Below are 23,029 nucleotides of genomic sequence, written 5' to 3' on the forward strand. Positions count from 1 at the left end.
GTTAAGCGCTTCCACACACAACATAGTAGGCTTCATCAGAATACATTAATAACATTGAATTCAGTTTTTATTTTAAAAATTGGCGCCAAAAGCTTTTGCATTTTTAAAGCGATACCTACATGAATATCGGGACCAGCTATCCAGTCAGTCTGCCGTATCCATGCAAAAACATTACATATAAATAATAATACCGGACAATTAAATTATTTAACTACTACATCCATGTAATGATTTTTCCAAGTGTATGTTGAACCCTATCTAACTAAAAAAGCAGTTTACTTATATCAAGACTCTATATAAATGTAAGTATTAAGTACTTATACTCAATGATAACCTATTCTAAACACATATAAATCTAACTGTATTTGTAAAAAAACATATAAATATACTATCATATCCTCTTACAGTTATATACACAATTAAATAATAAAGTAAAAATGTGTATGTTTTTATTGTACATGTCATATTATTAAATTAATGACTAAAAATACACCTATATCATAATGAAACTATGACATTAGAAAAATCATTACCAGTGCTTCCATGTTATATAAAAAGTATGATCTATTATAATATAATATATAAAATATGTAAAAAAATAAATATTAGAATATTTAATAATTAATAAAACATAATTGATACTGAACCAAATTCTATTACCAACTAACTTTGTAATATATATTCTTAAAATATTATTTCATCTCAAGAATGAGCTTACATGGAATGTGGTCGTTGAGACCTGGTGGGGTTGCTGCATCCAAGTACAATTGCCACCAAACTTCTTTAAAACTCAATAAGGTTTTATGGTCACCTCCCCTAGGATCAATTTTGATGGTATCCAAAATGGCAAATTTAAATTCATGTGTATCACCCTTCTTCTCAATATGCCTATATAAGGCGTTGGTGGTATCTTTCCTTCTAATATTGTACAAATGGTCGTAAATACATTTTCTAAAACTTCTCTCTGTCTTACCTATATAATAACTTGCACATGTACTACACTTAGCCATATATATAAGCATTTTTGTATTACAATTTCCTTGCTTAAATTTGACTAATGTCTTGCGTCCATTATTAATAATTATTTTATCTTTTTCCAATATATACTTACATTGATTACATGTGCCACATTTAGTAGTATGTGTTTTAGATCCCTTCTTTATGGCTGTTGCTCCTACAGGATGTTGTTCCAAATAACTCCTGATATTCCGTCCCATTTTGTAAACAAAACTAGGATGTTAAGTTGTCAATCTCGCCTTCATTCTTGCTGGATGGGTTCGGAGCCGATCCTCGGCTCCGACTCGGCCACTCTAAAAGCTCGAGAGCTAGTTCCACTGGCTCGAGGCTCTCCTATATCCCACAATGCTAGGCGGTAACTCCTCAGATCTCGTTTGCCGCTACAGCGATCGAGGTGCGTTCCTACCGGCTCAGGTTAGTTTTCGGTAAAGTAACTAGTTTTCTTAGCTTTTTCACCTTTTCATGTTAGTTTTTTTTCTATTTTCTTATATTGTGAAGTAGTTCCATCCCATTCCCTGTTAATTTCCCTCCCTTTCCAAAAAACTCTCTACAAACTTTCCCTCGGGTTCCAAAGACATGCATCTGGAGCCTTTCTCCCCGGGCCTCCGCTGAAAACAGGCTCTGTGGAACCTAGTCGGACATTCCCGGTCAACAAATGTTAAATAAATAAAAATAAATAATATTGTCTAACTTAATTTAATTTAGTTTAATTTATTTTTAAGTGTAATCGGTGTGTGTGTGTGTGTTTGTGTGGTTGCACTTTCCCCTTAGACATGTCTAAGGAATCAAAGGTCTCAGGCTTTAAGAAGTGTGACTCGTGCTGTCAGAAGATGTCTCTGACAGACGGTCACACTTCTTGTGTGTACTGCCTGGGACCTTTGCACCTGCAGGACTCATGTGCTGTTTGCCATGGCTTCAGCCCTAGAGTCCTGCAGGAGCAAAAAAATAAACTTATTTTAAGGGGTTTATTAAAGCCTGAGGATCCCTCGACTCAGTCCTCGGGGAAACCCTCTAAGCCTCTCAGACCTTCGGCTCCAGCCTCTGAGCCGTCTTCTGGAGGTCCTAAGGCTATTCGAACATTGGCTCCGGCCGGAGCCGATGAATCTCAAATACAAGCCCCTACGGTGTCCTCGGCTCCGGCGGAGCCGAGGAAGACATAATTCAGTCGGCTCCGATCAAGTTGTCGGAACCGGCATCTAGAAAAAGGTCCCGATCTCCATCTATCAGCTCTGTTCATTCGGCTCCAGCATCACCTTTGCTGTCTGAACGGAGCCATAGATCCCACTCTTCTAGGTCTTCCAGGTTATCGGACCATGACCTTCAGAGAGTAGTGAGTCGACTTCTTAAGTCCGAGGCACTAGCCCAGATGCTTCAAAGTCCGACTCAACAGTCGAGAATGATTCCATCACTCAAAATATTCCTCCTCTGACTCTTTTGAATTCAGAGCCGGGGCGGCTCGGACCCAAGACTGTGGTGGCGTCGGAACCGATACCTTTGTCTTTGGTTCCGTCGTCTGCTCCGATGTCTTCTTTGGAAGAATCTCGGTGCCAGACTTCCCTCGTCAGCTCCGAGGGGGTGAGTGGCATCGGACCCTTGTCCGACCCCGCTCTCCCTCTCGGTGCTTCGGCGCTGATGAGTTCGGCTCCGACATCGGCCTCGGAGCCATCACTGTCGGTGCCGGGGGAGGTTTTCAGTTTTTCGGAACGGAGACCTGACAGGGGTGCCTTCGAGGTCATGAGGAGCGTGTTAGAACCAGGTTCAACTCCACAGTCGGCTCCTTCTGCCCTTCCCCCCATGGTGCCTCCGGTGATTTCTACTCACTGTCTCATCCCCGACCGTAGAGAGCCAGCTCCTCAAGTTTCCCCAGTGGGGATCTCCTCCTCTTCCGAGGCCTGTCCTGACCCTGTAGGAGAGCCCCCCAGGAAGAGGCAGTGCAAGAGGAAGCACATTGACTCCCCTGAGTCTGTCAGCTCTGACACTGATTTAGAGGATTCTGAAGGTTCCCCTCGTTCCCCCTCTGAAGATGTCTCCTTTGCAGACATCCTTGAAATCTTAAAACAGAGGGGGAATTGGCGAGCCCTCAACCCTTCAGAGGATGAATCAGTGTATCTTGAGGCGTTGGCTCTCGCCCTTCCACCTCCTGGGTGTCCCTCCTTTGACCCCTTATGCAAGTGGTGGCAAAGAAGGCTTGGGCTCCTGATTCAGTGGAACCCACCCCAGGAGACCATCAAAATTCATTCGGCCCCCAAGGACAAAGAATTTTTGACCAAAGGCGTCTCTGTTGATGCTATGGTGGTGGCTGCGGCCACCAAGAAGGAGTTAGCTGATCCTTCAGTGCCTGTTCATCCTCCTAACAAGGAGTCTAGGTCGATGACAGGTATGGGAAGCGGATGTTCTCGTCAGCGACCTTTACTATGAGATCGCTGAATTACCTGTGTCATTTTACTCGTCTTCAGAGGGATTTGCTCAAGGAAGCGAGTGAAATGTTGAAGGACCCAACAGCTGCGGGTTTTCAGGATAGAATGAACTCTCAGCTGACAACCCTTAATTCTATAACCAACTCCTCCATGCGCCTCCTTTCATATGTGGCGGATGGAGCAAGTAGAGCGGCAGGTACAGGTGTAGCCTTGCATAGGCACGCCTGGATGCGGCTATGTAACTTTGCGGACCCTTTCAAGGTGTCCTTCACTAATTCCCCCTTTGATGGATCATCCCTGTTTGGTCCTCAAGTGAAGGAAACCCTGACTATTTGCGAGACTGATGGCAAAACTCTCTCTGCCGTCGGAGTCCGTTTTTCTACTCCTCCTAGACCTTACCCCAAAGGCCAGAAGGGGGAAAGATGTGGTTCCGCAAACAATCTCAAGGAGATTTGCCTGACGCACAGAGTCGATTCCCCTCTAGAGGCAGAGGGGGGAACAATAATGGTAGACGCCGTCCTAAAGGCAGAGGGGGCCCGCAGAATCAGGGCAGTCGAGAATCCTTTTCCGAAAAGCCCTTTCAGCATCCCTGAGGTGTTGCCCGACTGTCCACCTTCGGAGGCAGTCGGGGGAAGATTATCGCTGTACCCAAAAGCCTGGCTATCCCTAACTCAAGACAAGTGGGTACAGTCTATCATTTCCGAAGGCTACAGAATCCCATTTCTTTTCATTCCGAAGCAATCCAAAAAATCCCTTCCAGACGTTCCACCCAGTCAAAGGCAGCAAGCAGCATTAGAAATTTCAAAGCTGCTCGCAAAAAGAGCCATTCAACCAGTTCCAGCAGACCAAACAGGATCCGGAATCTACTCCAAATTCTTTTTGGTTCCAAAGAAAACAGGGGACTGGAGACCCATTCTGGATCTCAGCAACTTGAACAATTTTGTCAAGAAAACAAAGTTCCGGATGGTCACGCTGCAGTCCATTCTACCCCTTTTGGGGCGGGACAACTGGATGTGCTCGATAGATCTCCAGGACTATCACATCAGAATGAGTCGACGCTTCAGGAGGTTCCTCCGCTTCAGGCTGGGAACCAGTCATTTTCAATTCAGAGCCCTGCCCTTTGGTCTCACTACAGCCCCCCCGAGTGTTTACCAAATGCATGGCAGTGGTAGCCTCTCATCTGAGACGTCAAGGATTCCAGGTGTTTCCTTATTTAGACGACTGGCTCCTTACAGCCCCCACCAAGCATCTTTTACTTCTCGCCAGAGACTACACCTTTCACACATGTCGGGCACTAGGCATTTCAATAAACTACGAAAAGTCTGTCTTGTCGCCTTGTCATGTTATTACCTTCATAGGCGCAAATCTAGACACAGTCAATATGTCAGTCAGACTCACAGAGCAGAGAATAGCAGACATACACAGACAGGTCTCTCTTGTCTTGCAGAGCAACAAAGTCAAAGCCAGACTGATGCTGAAAGTCTTAGGGATTATGGCGGCGGCCATCCCCCTTCTACCGTTAGCTCGCTTCCATATGAGAATTTTACAATGGATGCTTTTCACACAATGGTCTTACCAAAGACTTCCAATGTCCCATCCTATTCGGATAACTCAATCGTGCAAGAATCATCTCTCTTGGTGGATCACATCTCCCCAGCTCCTCCTAGGGAGAACTTTCGTCCCTCCCCCTCCGGTTGCTACAGTGACAACGGACGCCTCCCTGATCGGGTGGGGGGGGGGCATTACCAGGGCAGGACAGTCCAGGGCATATGGCAACCGTTCGAGTGCCACTTGCACATAAACGTTCTAGAGATGAGAGCAGTGCTTCTAGCGTTGCAAGCTTTGCAAGCTTTACAAGACTCTCTTCCCAAGGGAACTATAGCAGTTCAGACAGACAACATGTCTGTAGTGTGGTACATCAACAAACAAGGCGGAACCAGATCTTACCCCCTATGTCGAGAGGCACTCAGACTGTGGCAATGGGCGATTTCTTCTCAGCGATTTCTGTTAGCATCCCCGGGAAGTCCAGTGTGTTTGCAGACAAATTGAGCAGAGCTATTCTCATGCCTCACGAGTGGTCTCTGAAAAATTCAGTGTTGGAGAAAGTTTTTCGAAAGTGGGGCCGGCCTTGCTGCGACCTTTTCGCTACTCCCCAAAACAGCAAGTGCGACGATTTTTTCACCCTCTTTCCCCAACCAGGCCACCCCAGCAGAGATGCTCTAGTACACATTTGGCCCCAGGGACTTCTGTATGCTTTTCCTCCCTTCCCACTGATATCTCAGCTGATACAGAAAGCCATCACTCAGGAAGCTTCCATGATCCTCATTGCCCCTTACTGGCCTCGACAGGTTTGGTTCCCATTTCTCCACCGTTATCTGTTGGAGCAACCTTGGCATCTGGACCCAGTTCCAGACCTCTTGACCCATCAGTCGGGTCAGTTGCACCACTCCCTTCCCTCTCTGAACCTCACAGCATGGTTCCTCCAATTCCAACTTTAGCCAGGCTTCCTCTGATATCTCACTCAGTTAGAGATATCTTTATAGCCTCTTATAAATCTTCCACTCGGAAGATTTATCATAACAAGTGGAAATGTTTTTCCTATTGGGCACAGTCAAAGAATATAGATCCTTTCACTGCTTCCATTCAATCAGTTCTAGACTTTCTAGCCGAACTTTTCCACTCAGGTTCGTCTCCATCTACCATTAGAGTTCAATTGGCAGCAATTTCGAACTTTCATGTTGGAGTCTCAGAGTCCTCCATTATGTCTCACAAACTCTGCAAAGCCTTTTTAAAGGGAGTTTTTCTCCTCAAACCACCCATCAGAGATCCTCCTCCTCCCCAATGGGATCTCAACTTGGTTCTGGCGTCCTTAATTCTTTCCCCCTTTGAACCTGCGGCTTCATGTTCAATAAAGTTACTTTCTTGGAAAACACTCTTTTTAGTAGCTATCACTTCAGCTAGAAGAGTCTCTGAACTCCATGCTCTGTGTAGTCGACTCCCTTATCTGGTATTTTATAAGGATAGGGTGTCCTTACGTACTAACCCGTCTTTTTTGCCCAAGGTAGCTTCTCTGGCAAATTTGAATCAAACCATTGAGCTTCCTGTTTTCTTCCCAAATTATTCTAATAGGTCAGAACAAAAGTTACACTGTTTAGATATTCATCGCCAACTTAGGTACTATTTAGACAGGACCAAACAATTCAGGAAATCTGACCAACTGTTTGTTTCTTATGCAGAAGGTAGAATGGGCCTTCCAGTTTCTAAGGTGTCTCTCTCTAGATGGCTTACTTCATTGATTACCCTAGTGTATGAGATAAGACATCAACGGTTGCCATCCAAACCCAGGGCTCATTCAACTAGAGCTTTAGCCACTTCTATAGCTTTCCAAGATAGGCTGCCTATTGATTCGATTTGTTCTGCAGCTACTTGGGTTTCTCCCCATACCTTCATTTCTCATTATAAGTTGGACTTGGCCTCTAGAGACCGAGCCAACTTTGGTTCCACTGTACTCAAGAGTCTGTTCCGATAGGCCACCCGGGACAAGGTGCTAGGGACGCGGTCCCATCCAGCAAGAATGAAGGCGAGATTGACAACTTAACATTTAGAAGTTATGTACCTACCATAACGTTCCATGTTAGTTTTCTTCTTCTCGCCTTCTTTCTTGCGTCCCACCCTCCTTCCCCCTAGCCTGGACAGACCTAGAGGATTTTTTCTTTGTTCCTTATGGAATTTTCTTGCTGGCCTTAGCTTTCAAATGAGATCTGAGGAGTTACCGCCTAGCATTGTGGGATATAGGGGAGCCTCCAGCCGGTGGAACTAGCTCTCGAGCTTTTAGAGTGGCCGAGTCAGAGCCGAGGATTGGCTCCGACCCCATCCAGCAAGAAAGAAGGCGAGAAGAAGACAACTAACATGGAACGTTATGGTAGGTACATAACTTCTAATTTTATGCCCATAATATCTAATAATGTGGGATCTCCAGATATCAAATACCAATACTTATACAATATATTGGTCACATCATTTGCTACTAAACTATACTGTAATATAAAAGATCTCTGATGTTGACCTATGGCAATGTCCTTAGTAGCATGTCCAACATTTTGAACCTGTTTGTTCATTACACTTGCTCCTAATAGAGGTTTGTATTTGATTCCTCATTCCTGTGTAACATATTGTTCTATATTTTGCATCATTTCCTGTGGATAACCTCTTTCTTGAAATAATTCAGTTATAAATTTTATTTCATCCACCATGTTGTTAAAATCAATGTCATATGTGCAGCCCGAATGCATTGTCCTTTAAATATGTTATATTTAACTTTGTCTGGATAACAACTACCGTATTCCAAATAATCAATGGAAAACGTACTTTTCCGATATATTTTTGATTTCAACCTTCCTTCCTGATGATATATATAAGTATCAAGATATGCTAAGCCATCATAACTGTGTAAATATGTAAATTTAAGAAATTCACTACTGTTGTTAAGGAATCGTGTAAAAGCTTGAAATTTTTCCATACTATCATCCCATAATATATATATATATATATATATATATATATATATATATGTGTGTGTGTGTGTGTGTGTGTGTGTGTGTGTGTGTGTCATCCAAGAATCTTGAATAGTGCTTGATACTCTTGAAAAATACACTAGGGAATAAATGGGATTCCTCCCAATCTAGCATGACCAAGTTGGCAAATGTTGGAGCACAAGCTGCTCCCATAGCTACCCCCCTGGTCTGCCTGAAATGTTCCCCCTCAAAATAGATGAAATTATTGTCAAGCACAATGGACATGCATTCGGAAATTAATCATACTTCATCCCAACTAAAGATGGTGTGTTTGGTGATGCTGTTACTAAAAGCTTCTAACCCTGCTAATTTAGGGATGCATGAAAATAGGTCAATTACATCTATGGTGACAAACATAAATCCTTCCTTCCATGCATCGACGGGATAGGTGCTCAAAAACTCCCATGAGTCTTTCACCATATGAGGTATCATGTTGTAAATATGTTTTAACCACGTATCAATTAATTTTCCCATAGGAAATGTTTTTGATTTGATACCAGATACGATAGGTCAAAAAGGGGGTCATGTATATCTTTATGCACTTTGGGTGTGCCCACTGATGTGGCTAGTCTAGGATGTTTTACTTTCAAATAATTGTAGATTTCACTGGTAATACGGCCATCAATGTGAAATTATTCTATTTGTGAGTCTATTCTATGATAGGCAATATTAATCTCATTGATGGAAATAGGTTCATAATTACCTGAAAAATGGAGAACGTCATACATTTTTTTTAATATATTCTATACCGTCATATATAACTACCCCTCCCCCTTTATCCGGCTTCATCACCCTAATGTTTGTATCCATTTGTAATTCTCTTAATGTCTTCCCTTCTTCCTCTATCAAATTACTTATGAATGTAGTTTTTTTAAACTTATTATACATCTGATATATCTCTCTTGTCACTATTTTCTCATATGTATCTACTATAGGGTTACTAGGGGGATATAGGTACTATTTTTCTTTATCTCTACATCAGTATTTCTATTGTTATTAGTATATATCATTGGTTTATCTTTAAACAATATAGCTAAATTAATCTTTCTAACATATTTTTAACCTCACATAAACAATCAAATATGTCAAAATGTGGATTCGGTATGTATTTCATACCCTTAGCCAATAAATTGAAATGTGTATGATGTATTTGTACACTTGAATAATTATAAATATTAAAATTGTTATATGTATGTATTTTAGCCCTAACCACAATGTTATTATCTTGCACATTATTATTGTGTACACTATTGGCTACCACTATTTGTTCTTCCACCATTGTTTCTGTTTGGTTCTTGTATTTGAATGATACTGCTGCTGAACTCTGTTTCGGTATGGTGGTCCTTGTAATTTCTCGTCCCTCTGAAAATGTGATTCATTATTATAATAATGTGTATTGTCCTGGAGATTCCCTTCTATCTGTTCCTTATTGTATGTCTTATTACCATACTTTCCTTTTCCTTTTTCACTGTGCCAAGTATAAGCTAAACCCTTCTTATATTGTTCCACATCCCTTGACTTTTTTTTGTGCTTTCTATCACAAATATTCTGTATCCATTTTCAGCTATATGAAATTGTTTAGTATATAATCTTTCCCATTCTGAAAATAACAAATCATTAGTTATTTTAGTGTTTAAATTTTCAGTATCCTGTACTAATTTACAAAGTTTCTCATCATTGTGTTTGATTAGCAATCTCATAAAATTAAAACCACACTTGTTGAAAAATTGATTAAATTCAGTAATACCATTATCAGTCAACGTTAAGCCCATAGGTTGTTTAAAAAATCTCAACCCCATTGGGACTATTTTCATAGTAATACACTTGTGCAAATATGCATTATCAGCTTTTAATGCATTTGTACTTTTTAGTTTTTTACCCAACAAATATATCATGTCTTTTAAACTTCCAACATTGTTCGTGGTTGAAAATATATTGTCTTGATTCTGTATCATATTATCAAAATTGCAATTAGTAGTTATAAATTTGTTAAATTGTATATCTTTACTTGTTGTACCAACTCTTAAAAATCATTATATAGATGTAGTAGTTAAATAATTTAATTGTCACGTATTATTATTATTTGTATGTAATGTTTTTGCATGGATACAGCAGACTTGACCAGATAGCTGGTCCTGATATTCATGTAGGTATCGCTTTAAAAATGCAAATGCTTTTGGCGCCAATTTTTAAAATAAAAATTGAATTCAGTGTTGTTAATGTGTTCTGATGAAGCCTACTGTGCTGTGGGTGAAAGCGCTTAACCTTTTAGAGTGAATACTCATGCGGTTTTATTTGTTATGGTGGAATAAACATTTTATATGGAACTAGAGGTGGTTGTACACTTATTGGTGATTCCGAGGCTGTTTTTTCATCGGGAATTAATTGAAGACTGGATGACCTGCTAAAGGTATAGTGTGGGAGGTGTGTTTTCGACCCAGGTGTGCTTGTTTGCGGCACGGGAATTTGACTAACATACTCCTGACCCTGAATATTTGAAGAGTTTTTCTTTCCTTTGAAAGGTAAAGACCCCAAATACTCCTAATGTAGCAGGATTAGCCTGATATGCATAAAAACCACCAACATGAAAAAGGGAAGAAAAACAACCAGTCAGTAAATCCACCAGAATTTATTTAAAACTTGAGAAACCGTTCTCTAACGTCTCGGCTCAACACAAAAGCCTTCAAGGAGTAAAAGCATTACAGAAAACTTGCCTCAAATACTGTGTTCAATATAATTAAACAATCAGTCAATTAAATATTTCCAATTTAACTCTTCATTAAGCCCATATTGGTGTAAAGTATTAAATTTCAAAATATACAGAGATTCCTTTGTCAAAAGCTGTTTTTTAAGGAGACATTCATCAAGCAATGATACTTTAACTTTTTCTAATATATTACCCTGTAGTCCTTCACTAATACTATTATGAAAAAACTTAAAATGAGTTGCTATAGAGCCTTCTTCTTCTTTAATTGATTGATTGTTTAATTATATTGAACACAGTATTTGAGGCAAGTTTTCTGTAATGCTTTTACTTCTTGAAGGCTTTTGTGTTGAGCCGAGATGTTAGAGAATAGCTTCTCAAGTTTTAAATAAATTCTGGAGGATTTACTGGCTAGTCATTTTTCTTAGCCTGATATGCAGTCTAATTATTCTAATATTTAAGTTACTGTGTCTCAGGGTAAAAATAATTGCCTCATCTAATCAAGTATTCAGACTCTGAATTGTATTTATATTTCTGGATTGTAAACAGTACATGTCCCTACTGATTAAACCACCAAGTTACTGAAAATGACAGCATTCGATGGTGGATTTAGGGTGGGAGGTTTCAGCATGAGGAAGGGGGTATTTGCAACAATTTGATGTTCATGTATATTAGTACATATTTCTTGCTGAAGGACTGAATTTTCAGATTGGAAGGAAAGCAAGGGGACCAGTCTTTGTCTTCAACTTGGCTGTTAAAAAAATTAGAAATTCTCAATAAGCGGTTTGATAACATTTCCCAACAGTGGCACACTTTCAACACAAGTATTTATTTTGGGTAACATATTCAGTAATCATGTGCAGTAATATAGATTTACATGTGATCTTTTGAAAGTACACTTTCTGAGATCCTGTATACCTACAGGATAGTGTTTATCATCTTAACAGGTATTTATTTATTGTCTGTAGCAAACATTTAAAAAAATAGTACTTTGATTTGTGGTTACTGAAGCCTTACTACTAGAATGTTTATGCAGAACACTGAAGAGATGAAAAGGCAGCTTTAAATGTTGTTTTATGTTACAAGCTGCCATTCTCCAAATTAAATGACGGCTTTTGCTAAAGGGGAATTCCTGTGACTCTTGCAGTTACATACATCTAACACACTTGCAGGTGGTCATACCTCTCAGTTTTTAAAAATACAAGAACTCTGGATATAGCCAAAAGTGATGGAGGGACAAAGGCCCAAAATTAGGGACACATTTTAAATAGTGTTATTAACATGTTTTGCATTAGCATGTATTTTCTGAAGGATATCAAGTCTAAAACTCAAATGTGTGTCATTTAATTGCTTCAGTCTGCTGTGATTTGTCAGGAAACCGCATACTTTATGAGGAATAGACTAAACAGATATGAGGCAAAAATCTGTACATTTGAGAGATATGCACGGGATAGAAATGTGAACTGTTAATGCATTATTAACAGATCTTAAAGAAGGTGATTATTAGTCACTTTTTAAGGTTCACAGTGTAAAAGAGCATGTGTGTTTATGCATGCCCTCATATAAAAATGTCAAGTAGTATCCCACACACTGTAAATTCATCTTCCAGCATTTAGTCCCTTTATTGTGACTCTGTTTGTCCTACGTGTCTTCATGTCAAGTGTTTCAGTAGTGACACTAGTGGATGTCCATTTCACTTATGTCAGTCTTTGAAGTGAAAAAACTTATCTCTGTAAAACTGCAGGTGTTTGTGTGTGTGTGTGTGTGTGTGTGTGTGTGTGTGTGTGTGTGTGTGTGTGTGTGTGTGTGTGTGTGTGTGCGCTCGCGTGAATATTTGTTTACATTTAAAAAACTCCGTTTCCATGTGCCACAGAGCAGCTCCTATGTAATAGGTGTCACTGGGGTGTTCAGTTCCACAGTTCCATAATCCTACTCAGTTCACTGGTGCCTGTCCGTGGAATAAAGTAGTTGTCCTGCTGAAACCAGACGTGCTGTTTTTAGTTCTCTGTGAGCTTCCACCTGCATTCAAACTCAAGCACACACAGGGTGCTTATTTTCTCAGAGCCACCCCATCATGTCTGTGAGTCTGGTGTATACCCATTCCACCATTTCACCTACCTGTAATAAAGGGAAGACTCTGTTGTCGTTTCCTCACCTTCCCACCACTGCTTATCTCACCCATTGCTTTGGTTCAACATCTAGATCTGTTTGCCATCTGTAATCCTAGGAAGATGACTGCAAAGTGAGAATAATATAGAAAGTGCTGCAGTGCATTTTTTAGGATGTACTGACTCAGTGTTATATATACGTTTGAAGAACCTCCTGGACCCAGTTTTTCAGTATACTATCTGTGCAGAAATACCTCACAAACTGTGGCAGCATAATTCTATATCTGGGTCCCAAGAGTCCAAGAATTGCACATATACCACAAACAGAACTCTAGGATGGAGTTGTCCAGTACTATCATTAGTTTGTTAACGATAAATTAATGAATTAATTAAATGAATGAATTATTTATTAACACTCAGTACATGTTTTCCCCATCACTTCTCCAACCTTGATTCCTATCAGGTAGTTATACGTCTTTTATTTAATGCTCTTTTTTGTTTTGTTTTTGCACTTATCTTTTCTTGTTGTACATGCACAACTTGTCTAATCCTCTAACCCAGTTTGTATAGTACCCCCAAGCTGAGGCTGAAATTGGTTAAATCAATCCATCAGTCAATGAATAAATAAATATCAGCTGTAGAACCTATACATTCTCCTTGTATGTGTTATGAAAGTGAAGCTACAACATTAGCAGTGATTCTTAGTAGCTCTCAGCATGCTAATAAAACTGACTGTTGTAGCCTTGTGTCATTCCCCCCCAGCTAGTGCAGTAATCCTAACTGTCCAATAGACAGTATACATTTAATTGAGATCTCTGATTAAATTAACCATCAAGCAGCCCTCTCAGTGCTTTTTGCCTAAATTTGCATCACTTGAGCCCCACCTGTTTATTTGCATCTGTATACATTCCCCTTCATTGCTAACGTATCTCCTTACTCTATTCTGTGCACAAACTGGCTACTAATAAGCACGTCAATGTGAAGACACAGTCCCAGTCTTAATAAACTTTGCTGTCTCTTCTCTCCTTCACTTACAGGTAGAGTATGAATTATTACTCACCCCCTCTGAGGCCTTCACTGATAGATTTCCACTGATTGCCTGTCTGGTTTCGCTGGTTTCTTTGCATTCCACCTGGTTTACACCCCTTGTGCTATCCCCCTCCCCCAATATTAAGTCCATATTAGAGTCCTGCTGAGCATGGAGCCATCTTTAAATTACTAGTCTCCCACCAGGACACAAGTGCTCTTCAGAAACTGAATTCTGCTTGCTGGTAAGCCACTAGATGTCAGGAATTTGTTTAAAGTGTTCAGATTTGTAAAGTCTTAGAAGTCTTTGGGCTTTTCCCGGTTAGGGGTCGCCACAGCGGAACTCAGGTCCGCTAATGATTGGCAGTAGAGTTTTACGTGCTGGCTTGCCGGGCCTAACTCACAACCTTCAATGAAGGAACGCCCATTCACGCATATCGCCACACAGAAGACGCTCTAACTGAGAATCGAATGGGCAACGTCTGACTGTGAGGCGACAACACTACCGCAGCACCACCACCACGGTCGTTCAGATTTGTAAAGTAACACTTACTTTTTGCTGCCCATTACTCTTGTCTTGGTGGGGTCAACTCCCACTTTGTGAACTCAATTCTATCCTTAGTATCCCAGGACAGTTCCAACCTCACTATCCCCCCAAAATAAATAACACTAATACAAACTTTACCCTCAAAACAGTTTCCACCACTTCAGTCAAAAGAATGCTATCCAAACTAAAAACGTCATCAACAGCAGCTGGCCCTACTCCCCAGCTATTTCTTGAAACTCACAGCAGATGCTATTGCTATCCCAATCTCCACTCTCATAAACAGATCAATTGTTGAAAACTATGTGCCCAAACTCTGTAAAATATCCTATGTTACACCCATACATTTATTTATTATTTATTTATTTTACATTTGTTAACCAGGCTAGTCCAACTGGATACATGTCCATTTTCAGTGGAGGCCCGAGGAGAAAAGCTCCGCTAACTACTACATAACAGGTTAAGAATATACAAAATTATACAATAAAAAAGAAAAACATTTGCTTTAAACCTTTTACAGGCTGTCTAGGTATTTGAGTACAATTAGAGGCATAGCAGGTGAATAGGTTTAGATGCTTTACTAAGTTATGGTATTTCTACCTTCTTCATAAGTAGCAACATTTAGAATTTTTGTCTCTTAAAGAGGGGGAGTAACAGAAACATTTAAGAGGTGGAAAGTGGAATATGCTAGGGTTAGGAAGAAGAGGAGAGGGAGGTCAGATGAAAAGGATTGAGGGAAAATAAGAGACAGAAAAGTGGTTACCCTGGGTTATTGCAAGAGCATAGCCAGTGGTTGCTTAGGAAGAGTTTTAGTTTGGTTTTAAATTGTGGAATTGTAGTCAGGGATGTGAGGTCTGGTAGAAGTTGATTCCAAATTTTGCCAACTGAGTTGGAAAATGTGGAGTCACCAGCTACATTATTTGATCGAGAAGTTTGAATCTGTATTTTGTTGAAGGAGCGAAGGTTCTTCTTGTTGTTATAGGGTTTTATGAGGGTGGAGAGCATTGGTGTGTTCTCAGGGTGATGCAGGGCTTTATGGGCGATAGTAAGTTGATAGAATTGTATAAGGTGGGGTAGTTCCAACCACCCTAGTAGTGGGTACATAAAGGTGGGGCCTCCACTGAACTTAATAACTACAGACCCATTGCTTTACTCTCCCCCCTGGCTAAAATCCTAGAAAAATGCATCCATACCCAGGTGCTAAAATATCTCCTAGACAGCAATGTTCTGTCACCTACTCAGTGTGGTTTCAGACCTGCCCATAGTACCAATACAGCCCTCCTCTAGTTCACAGACACAGTAAATTGTCTCAAAAACGAAGGCCTGCAGGTGTCAACTCTTTTTTTGGATATGTACAAAGCATTTGACACAATCTCGCACCAAATCGTGCTAAACAAACTAAACCAATATCACCTATCAAATTCCACTCTTACCTCGTTCCAAAGCTACTTAACTGACAGGTACCAAGCTGTGAAATAGGAAAATTCTCTCTCTCTTTTCAGCTGCCCATAACTATAGGAGTCCCACAGGGTTCTATCGTGGGACCACTACTATTCACAGTCTTCACAAATGACCTCCATACCTCCACACAACATGCATCTATCATTCAGTATGCAGATGATGCTACCTTAATCTGTGCTGCACAAAACATTCCCACCCTCCTGCAAACAACTCAACTAGCATTCTCTGACGTTGAAAACTACCTTACCAAAGCCCAACTTATCCTCAGTCCAAAGAAAACTCAGTTTATGATTATAACCAGTTCTAACAAAAACACTGATAACAATCAATTCACTATCTACTCCACAAATGCTACTCCAGTTGCTCCAGCGGCACAGGCTAAGCTATTGGGAATAACCATAAATTCCCACCTAAAATTTGATAGTCATCTCAACTTAACTATTAAAAAAGTACATGCCAAACTGAGATCACGCTACCGTATCAAACCATTTCTTACCAACAACACAAGGTCAGCCATTGCTCGCTCCCAGCTTCTGTCCTCCCTCCTCTGTGCATCTTCCATTCTGACTAATCTCAACAAAACTGAACTAAGCAAAATGGAAGTCTGCTATAACAGAATTGCCCGCTTTGCTGCAAATTGCTCATATAGAGCTCATTGCTGTACTGCTTTGAGACAGCTCTACTGGCTTGAACTGCCCAGCCTCCTAACCTACAATCAGCTCTGCCTCTGTCATTCTATCTGTTACCTCCCCAGTAAGTGTCCTGCCCTCAAAAACCTAATACAACATCACTCAGCCAAAAGGACTCTTAAATCATCAAGCAAACTACTACTACAAGTCACCAAACAGCTACAATAGCTTTGGAGACACACTATATAGTAGTTCAGTGGCTAAAAATGGAACTCTCTCCTCACTAGCATACAAAACACATTGTCCATAGCCTCCTTTATAAACCTCATAGGCAACATCTCAAGCAAAGTTGGCAGTGCCATGTCTGCTCCCCAGGCTAGTGAAAGCGGATAAAGTACACATACTAAACCTAGAGTACTTGATAATAGTTTTCACTCTTACTCACAAACACTGGCTAATGTACAATGTATGCACTGTACTTATGTAGTATGTATGTATTCTACCTCTGTTCCAAATGTCAGCTGTACACAACAAATCTATTAATTACCTTTATTTTTAAATTAATATTTTCTTGTTTGTCCTCTCCACTGTAACTATTGATGTTCTGCATACCACTGTGAAAAACATGTCTATTGTAATTTGTGTGTATACTGATCATGTCTAAATATCTAAATGTATCTGTAATTTTTCTGTTTGCAGCTTTTCTCCTCAGGCCTCTGCTGAAAAAGGGCCTTTTTGGCTCAGTCAGACACCCCCGGTTAACAAATGTAAAATAAATAAATTATGAGCTTGCATTTAACTTAGTAAACATTTGTTTATAAAGTTACATTTTCTTTAGCATTCTGACTCACAAAAACAGCCCATCATCTGTGCCACTGTTAGTGTGCAGTTATATCCTGAGAAGCATTTCTGTAGTCATTTAAATGCTTACTGCTTTCATTCATAATTTAAGGTGTGATAATTGTACTGAAGGTCTGTTATGAGCATGTCTCTTGTCATGAGCACAACATTTCAAATTGTTTAAATGTCAGTCTTTGAAATCAGACTTTACAACATGACCATTTCATTTCTGATGTGCCTCGAATGGATGTTGTAGACTTATTGCACAGAAATGTTGAGTTTGATTAGTGGCCTGAGCATCAGACACCCTCGGAGGATTGGTGCACAGACCATCACTCTTTGTGGTTGATTCCCAGGGATGAAGAAGATGGGGCACTGGCTGAGTCACAGAAGACATGTGACAAAATGTTTTTTTTTGTATTGCATGGCTTTCTTGAACTGTGTGTGTGTGTGTGTGTGTGTGTGTGTGTGTGTGTGTGTGTGTGTGTGTGTGTGTGTGTGTGTGTGTGTGCGCGAGCGCACCTCCATGTGCGTGATGGTGAGGTCAGGGCATACCAAAAAAATGCTCATCTACAGAATAGATGATGCTGTTCGGAGGTGCCTCATAACCCTCACTGGCTCTGAACAGGGTCAGAGAAAGTCCAGAGAGGACGTGTCCAGGTTCAGTAGACCCAGTAAATGAAAAGAAGCACTTAGGATCAGCTGAAGATCACCTGGGGGGCTAAAAAAACTTATAAGCTTTTATAGGTGTTTACTAGACTAATGACCACAAGGGCCTTTTTAAGCCTAGCCATGCATCCCAGATCTCTGACAAGTTCTGGCACCTTTGATAATTGTAAGCAGGGGCCTGGGAGATGAAATATTTACAAGTAGGGGCCTGGGAGATGAACCATTTACAGACTGCCTCTGTCCATTAGAGACATGGATGCCAAAGCAGGAATGAATTTTCTGTAGTCATTACTGCTCAGTCTCTCTAACAAGCTTATTATGTCAGACAGCAGAGATAACTCTTATTGATCCAAAAAAAGAGAGAATCCTTAATGCTGTTAGGCAGTAGGAGAGAAAATCTTCAGTAAAATGTTATGAGCAAGTTGGTGTCATCTACCAAAAGAAGAAATGAAACTATATAAGGAAAAACAGTAACATACCTAATAAGATTCACATAAATGCGCCTGTTCTCAAGTCAGTGACTAGAGAAGCAGAGTGAATGTAAACAGAGTGAAACTACCTCGTAAATGGAAGTACCATCCGTTGGCTATACTTGAGCCAGCTGGACTACATAATTAAACAATGTCAAAATGTAAATAGTGTAATCCCAGTAGAAGGCAGGTATTTTATTAACTTTATCTTAGGAGGATTGCACTATTGCAGGCTAACCTTTTGAATATATTTGCCACGTTTACTAACAGACATAGTATTTTTTACCATCTTAAATAATTACATGTTAATGAATCAGTGATGCAAAACATTATGTAAACTTGTGAACCTCTGTAAAAAAATACAACTCTGTGTGTTACAGTTTACCACACTGTGTAAAGGTGAGCAGCTAATATTTGCCATGCTACATTTACTTAATTGAATTGCTGCAAATATTTGGGCTGTTTATTGAAAAGTTGTCGCTCGTAATGGCTAGTGCTGACAGACCAAAAAAAAAAGATTGAAAATCCAAAATCCAGGAGAATAACATATCTCAAGTATTGCTCTTCTCCTTTAAATTGCTTTTTTTTACAGGGGGCAAGTCCTCTTCCTCCCCCCACCCCCAAACTGTATTCTCCAAGATTGCCAAACCTCAGAGAAAACTGAATTTTCTGGGAAAAGGCCATCTTGGACTTGGTATATTTAAGTCCTTTCTTTCAACTATTCAATTTCTGTGTTTGAGGACTCGCTGTAGTGGGTCCTGATATTTCAAATGGTTAACAAGTATTTGTCTTGTATTTGCCTTGTGCCTGATCATGCCTGGAAAGAATCCTTAGGCCAGTCCACCTACCCTGTAAGAAAATAAAAAGGATGCATTCATAAAGTACCGTATCCATATCTAGTTTTTTTCAGTGTCTGTATTAGGTTCTTGTGTCATGCATATAGTAGTTACACTTGTTTTTCAAATTGAGAAATATAATTGTGCTGTTGCCTGATTGTGAGTTTGGTGGGCATCTGCACAGGGACGAGCTAACAGTTAGCCTGAATGGAAGAAAATTGGATTATGTGGTATTAATAGTGCATGTGGTTGGAATGAGTCTCTGTATTTGACCGAGATGTAATATGTTATTGGGTGAACATATGATGTTTATGGAAGAATAATTTTAAAAAAATTGAGGACCAATGTTAAGATTAAAGCAGACTGTAGGTCAGGGGTATAAGATTAAGAGACTTTTGATGATGGACTCTTCGGTTTTACAAGAAAGACTGATGCACTTTTACAGTACCTATCAGACTATCGCCTAGTTTTGTCAACATAACCTCACAATTTTTTGTGTGTGTTTTTACAGCTTTGTTACTGAGAACTTATGACAATCCACTCCTTAAAAGCACCTTCTGATGAGTTCTGTATAATATGTAGCTTTAGAAAACATTTTGTACGGTTAATTTTCTGAATGTACCTCCTTCCAGTACAGCAACCTAGGCATTGGCAAATGCTTGTTAACATCTAGTTGTGGGCATGCAAATTGATTAATTCAGCTTTTTTTAGGTATTTGCTTTAAAACCTTTTTCATTCTCAGGGTATGTTGTACTAAATTATTATTTTCCTTGTGTTTGTGTTGCTGTAGGGATCACTTGCAGAAGGTTAATGAAAGGCTAATGAAGGTTTTGTTGGAAGTAGTGAAGACCACAGCAGCAGCAGAAGAAACAATAGGCCATCATGTTATTGGTTTACTGGGTGTTCCAGACAAAGGCCTGCCTCATTCAAGAGCTGCTCCGTGGGAAATGGAAACTGAAGAATCGATGAAGACATTTGCACAACACAGACATGGAGTAGGAGCAGGTATGTTTAATGGCACACTTCATTATAATGTAGTTGCTGGTACATGTTTGAGCTAACACGTTGTAAGTGCCTGCATACATTTATCTTTTTTTGCTTCTATGGTTACTGCTTGTAACCGGTTTTGCTTGCCAAATGCAGAACTGTATGTGATCCAACTTTCTAAGTCTGCAGTCAGTTTCTGAATAAGATGTTCAAGTTAATAGACAACTTATGATTGCAAACTTGTATTGTTAGAATGTGTTGTTTCCACAGCGTCTGCCAATCCTAGCTTCAGTAGTCTGTAGTACAGTGTAAAATATGTTTCTGTCAGTGGGAAAGCATGTTGCCTCAGTATTTCCCAAATGGCATAGGCCATGAAAGGTAGTAAACTAGATCATAAGGGTAGTGCAATTTAACTGCTTTATGTTCAACCTAGTTATTTATTTCAGTAGTTATAAAACCTGTTTACTGCCTAATCTGTCTCATTAATGTCAGATCCAAAGGTAACTACATATAAAACTGCAGGAGTTTAGATGTAGACTGTTCTACCAGTTCGTAATCCATCAGACTTAAAAAGAGTGATTGTGTGTTGTGTTTATTGAGCCTTTACTGCTGAATAAGAATGTTGATCCCAAAACATGGTCTGTCTAAGCTGTACTGAGCACCTTTCTAGTTAACTCTTCTGTCATACAGTGACCCCAAAGGACAGCAAGTGATATTAATTTTCTCCTTATTGACATAGGTTTATAGGCAACTACTAGGCCAACTGTCCTTGCAGGCCATTTTAAGCCTAGCCAGTTTCCCTTTTGGTGCTTGAATTAACCTGTCCCATTCAGTATTAGATTGGCCTTACCCATCCCATAGTCATTAATTATATACTACCCCTAGTGAAAATAACTAGGATTATATCATAGATAATTTATGGAGACCTATGCGTGGGTTAAAGCATTTTTGAGCTGTCTCTGTCCAAAAGTAATAGAAGGGCAAACCTGGGGTAAATTTTCTATCCTTAGATCAACGTCGCTGTTGGTGATGAGCTTTGTTTTATATGAATAGGGAGTCTGTTTCAGAGTAGTAGCATCCTGTGTGAGTTGTATCTGCTCCTCAAATCATTGTGTTGATGTTCAGAAGATGTATAGATCCATAGGCTAAGTATTTCTGATGCCATTTGACTTGCTAATATGCAGTAGGTCCATCCTTCAGCATTTGATTGAAAGACACCTTGAATTGAAGACACAGGTTCCTTCTTAGCGGTCTGTAGAATACCGAGTATAGTGACAGGGCTTTGAGTCAGTCTGTAAAATACTGAGTATAGTGACAGAGCTTTGAGTCAGTCTGTAGAATACTGAGTATAGTGACAGGGCTTTGAGTCAGTCTGTAGAATACTGAGTATAGTGACAGGGCTTTGAGTCGATCTGTAGAATACTGAGTATAGTGACAGGGCTTTGGGTCAGTCTGTAGAATTTGAGTTGGTCTGTAGAATACTGAGTATAGTGACAGGGCTTTGAGTCATTCCATGTAGGGCATGTCATTTGGGCCTTGTATCCTTTTAGTAAGGTGTCTCTGAGGGTGTTCCAGTTGTTTGTGTTTGGATAGATTTATACCAAAGGTGGCATTATACTCAGTGACTGGTCTAATAAGGACTGAGTTAAGAGGAACAATGACGTCCCTAGATCCCTTTATCAACTGTGCAGTGTAGAAGGACTTTCTTACGGCAGTGGACACATGTTGGTCAGAAGTTAGGGAACTGACATATAAGTTCCCAAATCCCAAGCAACTGGGTCAGCTCATAGGGGCGTACTGTCATAATGGTATTTCCTTGGGGTAGATGACTTCCCAAAGATACAGTTGTACATTTTTTGGCAGTATTTTCAGTCCACGATTTTGGCACCATTTATTTATTTGGGTCAAATCTTCCTCCAGGCTGGCTAAGCCATTTGGGGATTTACTGTCTGCTCCTAACTTGCAGTCATCTGCAAACTTAATCAGTCAGAGCCCTTCTTCAGAGCAAATTCCATTCTTTAATGCACCAGCAAATTCTGTTTTTTTTTTTTCAAGCTGTGGTTTTGTACTAGTTATTACTTTAATGCACCACCAAATTCTGTTTTTTTTTTCAAGCTGTGGTTTTGTACTAGTTATTACTACTTGGGTTCTAGTACTGAATGAAAATGAAGTGGTTTCACTTTTTCTATTGTGCATCTTATTAAGCATGTGATCCCAGTCAGAGTTTGCTATTGATTTTGCCTTTGCATGTACGACTTATCGATTTGTGGTGTTTAATGCAGGCGTTAATAATATCACAGAACTCGTCAATAAATTTTGGTCAAGAACTTTACCCTGTTATGTTTTCTTAAGTGTGCTGTGTACTGCATTATTTTTTCCATTGCTAAAGTCTAGGAAGGATGACTTGTTTATGACAGAGTTTAATTGTGCTGTTAGGTTAAAGATGATGCTATGATATAACCATGAGGGAGAAGCTGGCTGAAAGATGCTAGGTTTGTCATTATGACATCTAATGTATGGCCACACCTAGTTAGATTTCATAGTATATAACCAGTGTGTGTGATGAGATAAAAAAAAAACTCATAAGGGTTGTACTTTCATTAATGTTAATATGCTGGACATTAGTTAGAAAGTTCTTGCCCACTATGGGGGTCATAGATAATGTATGGTAGGTGCTTATAATTAGAATATATTCAGAACCCTTGAGACCTACTGTTGTATAAGGAGTTTGTAGAGAGTTGTTCCTT

The 23,029-nt window shown here is 39.9% G+C and overlaps 1 protein-coding gene across 4 annotated transcripts in view; it reads left to right on the forward strand.

Moving 5' to 3' along the window:
- Positions 1–23,029, forward strand: part of AKAP9 (A-kinase anchoring protein 9) — a 3,155,794-nt gene that overhangs the window by 1,607,971 nt on the left and 1,524,794 nt on the right. For all 4 annotated transcript variants that reach the window (XM_044067665.1, XM_044067666.1, XM_044067667.1 and 1 more), the window contains one exon: positions 20,086–20,300. In XM_044067665.1, coding sequence (XP_043923600.1) covers positions 20,086–20,300 — 215 coding nt within the window. The remainder of the gene's footprint in view (positions 1–20,085; positions 20,301–23,029) is intronic.

Source organism: Protopterus annectens, chromosome 3.part1 (assembly GCF_019279795.1).
Source record: "Protopterus annectens isolate FY-2018-M chromosome 3.part1, PAN1.0, whole genome shotgun sequence".
Classification (NCBI taxonomy): domain Eukaryota; kingdom Metazoa; phylum Chordata; order Ceratodontiformes; family Protopteridae; genus Protopterus; species Protopterus annectens.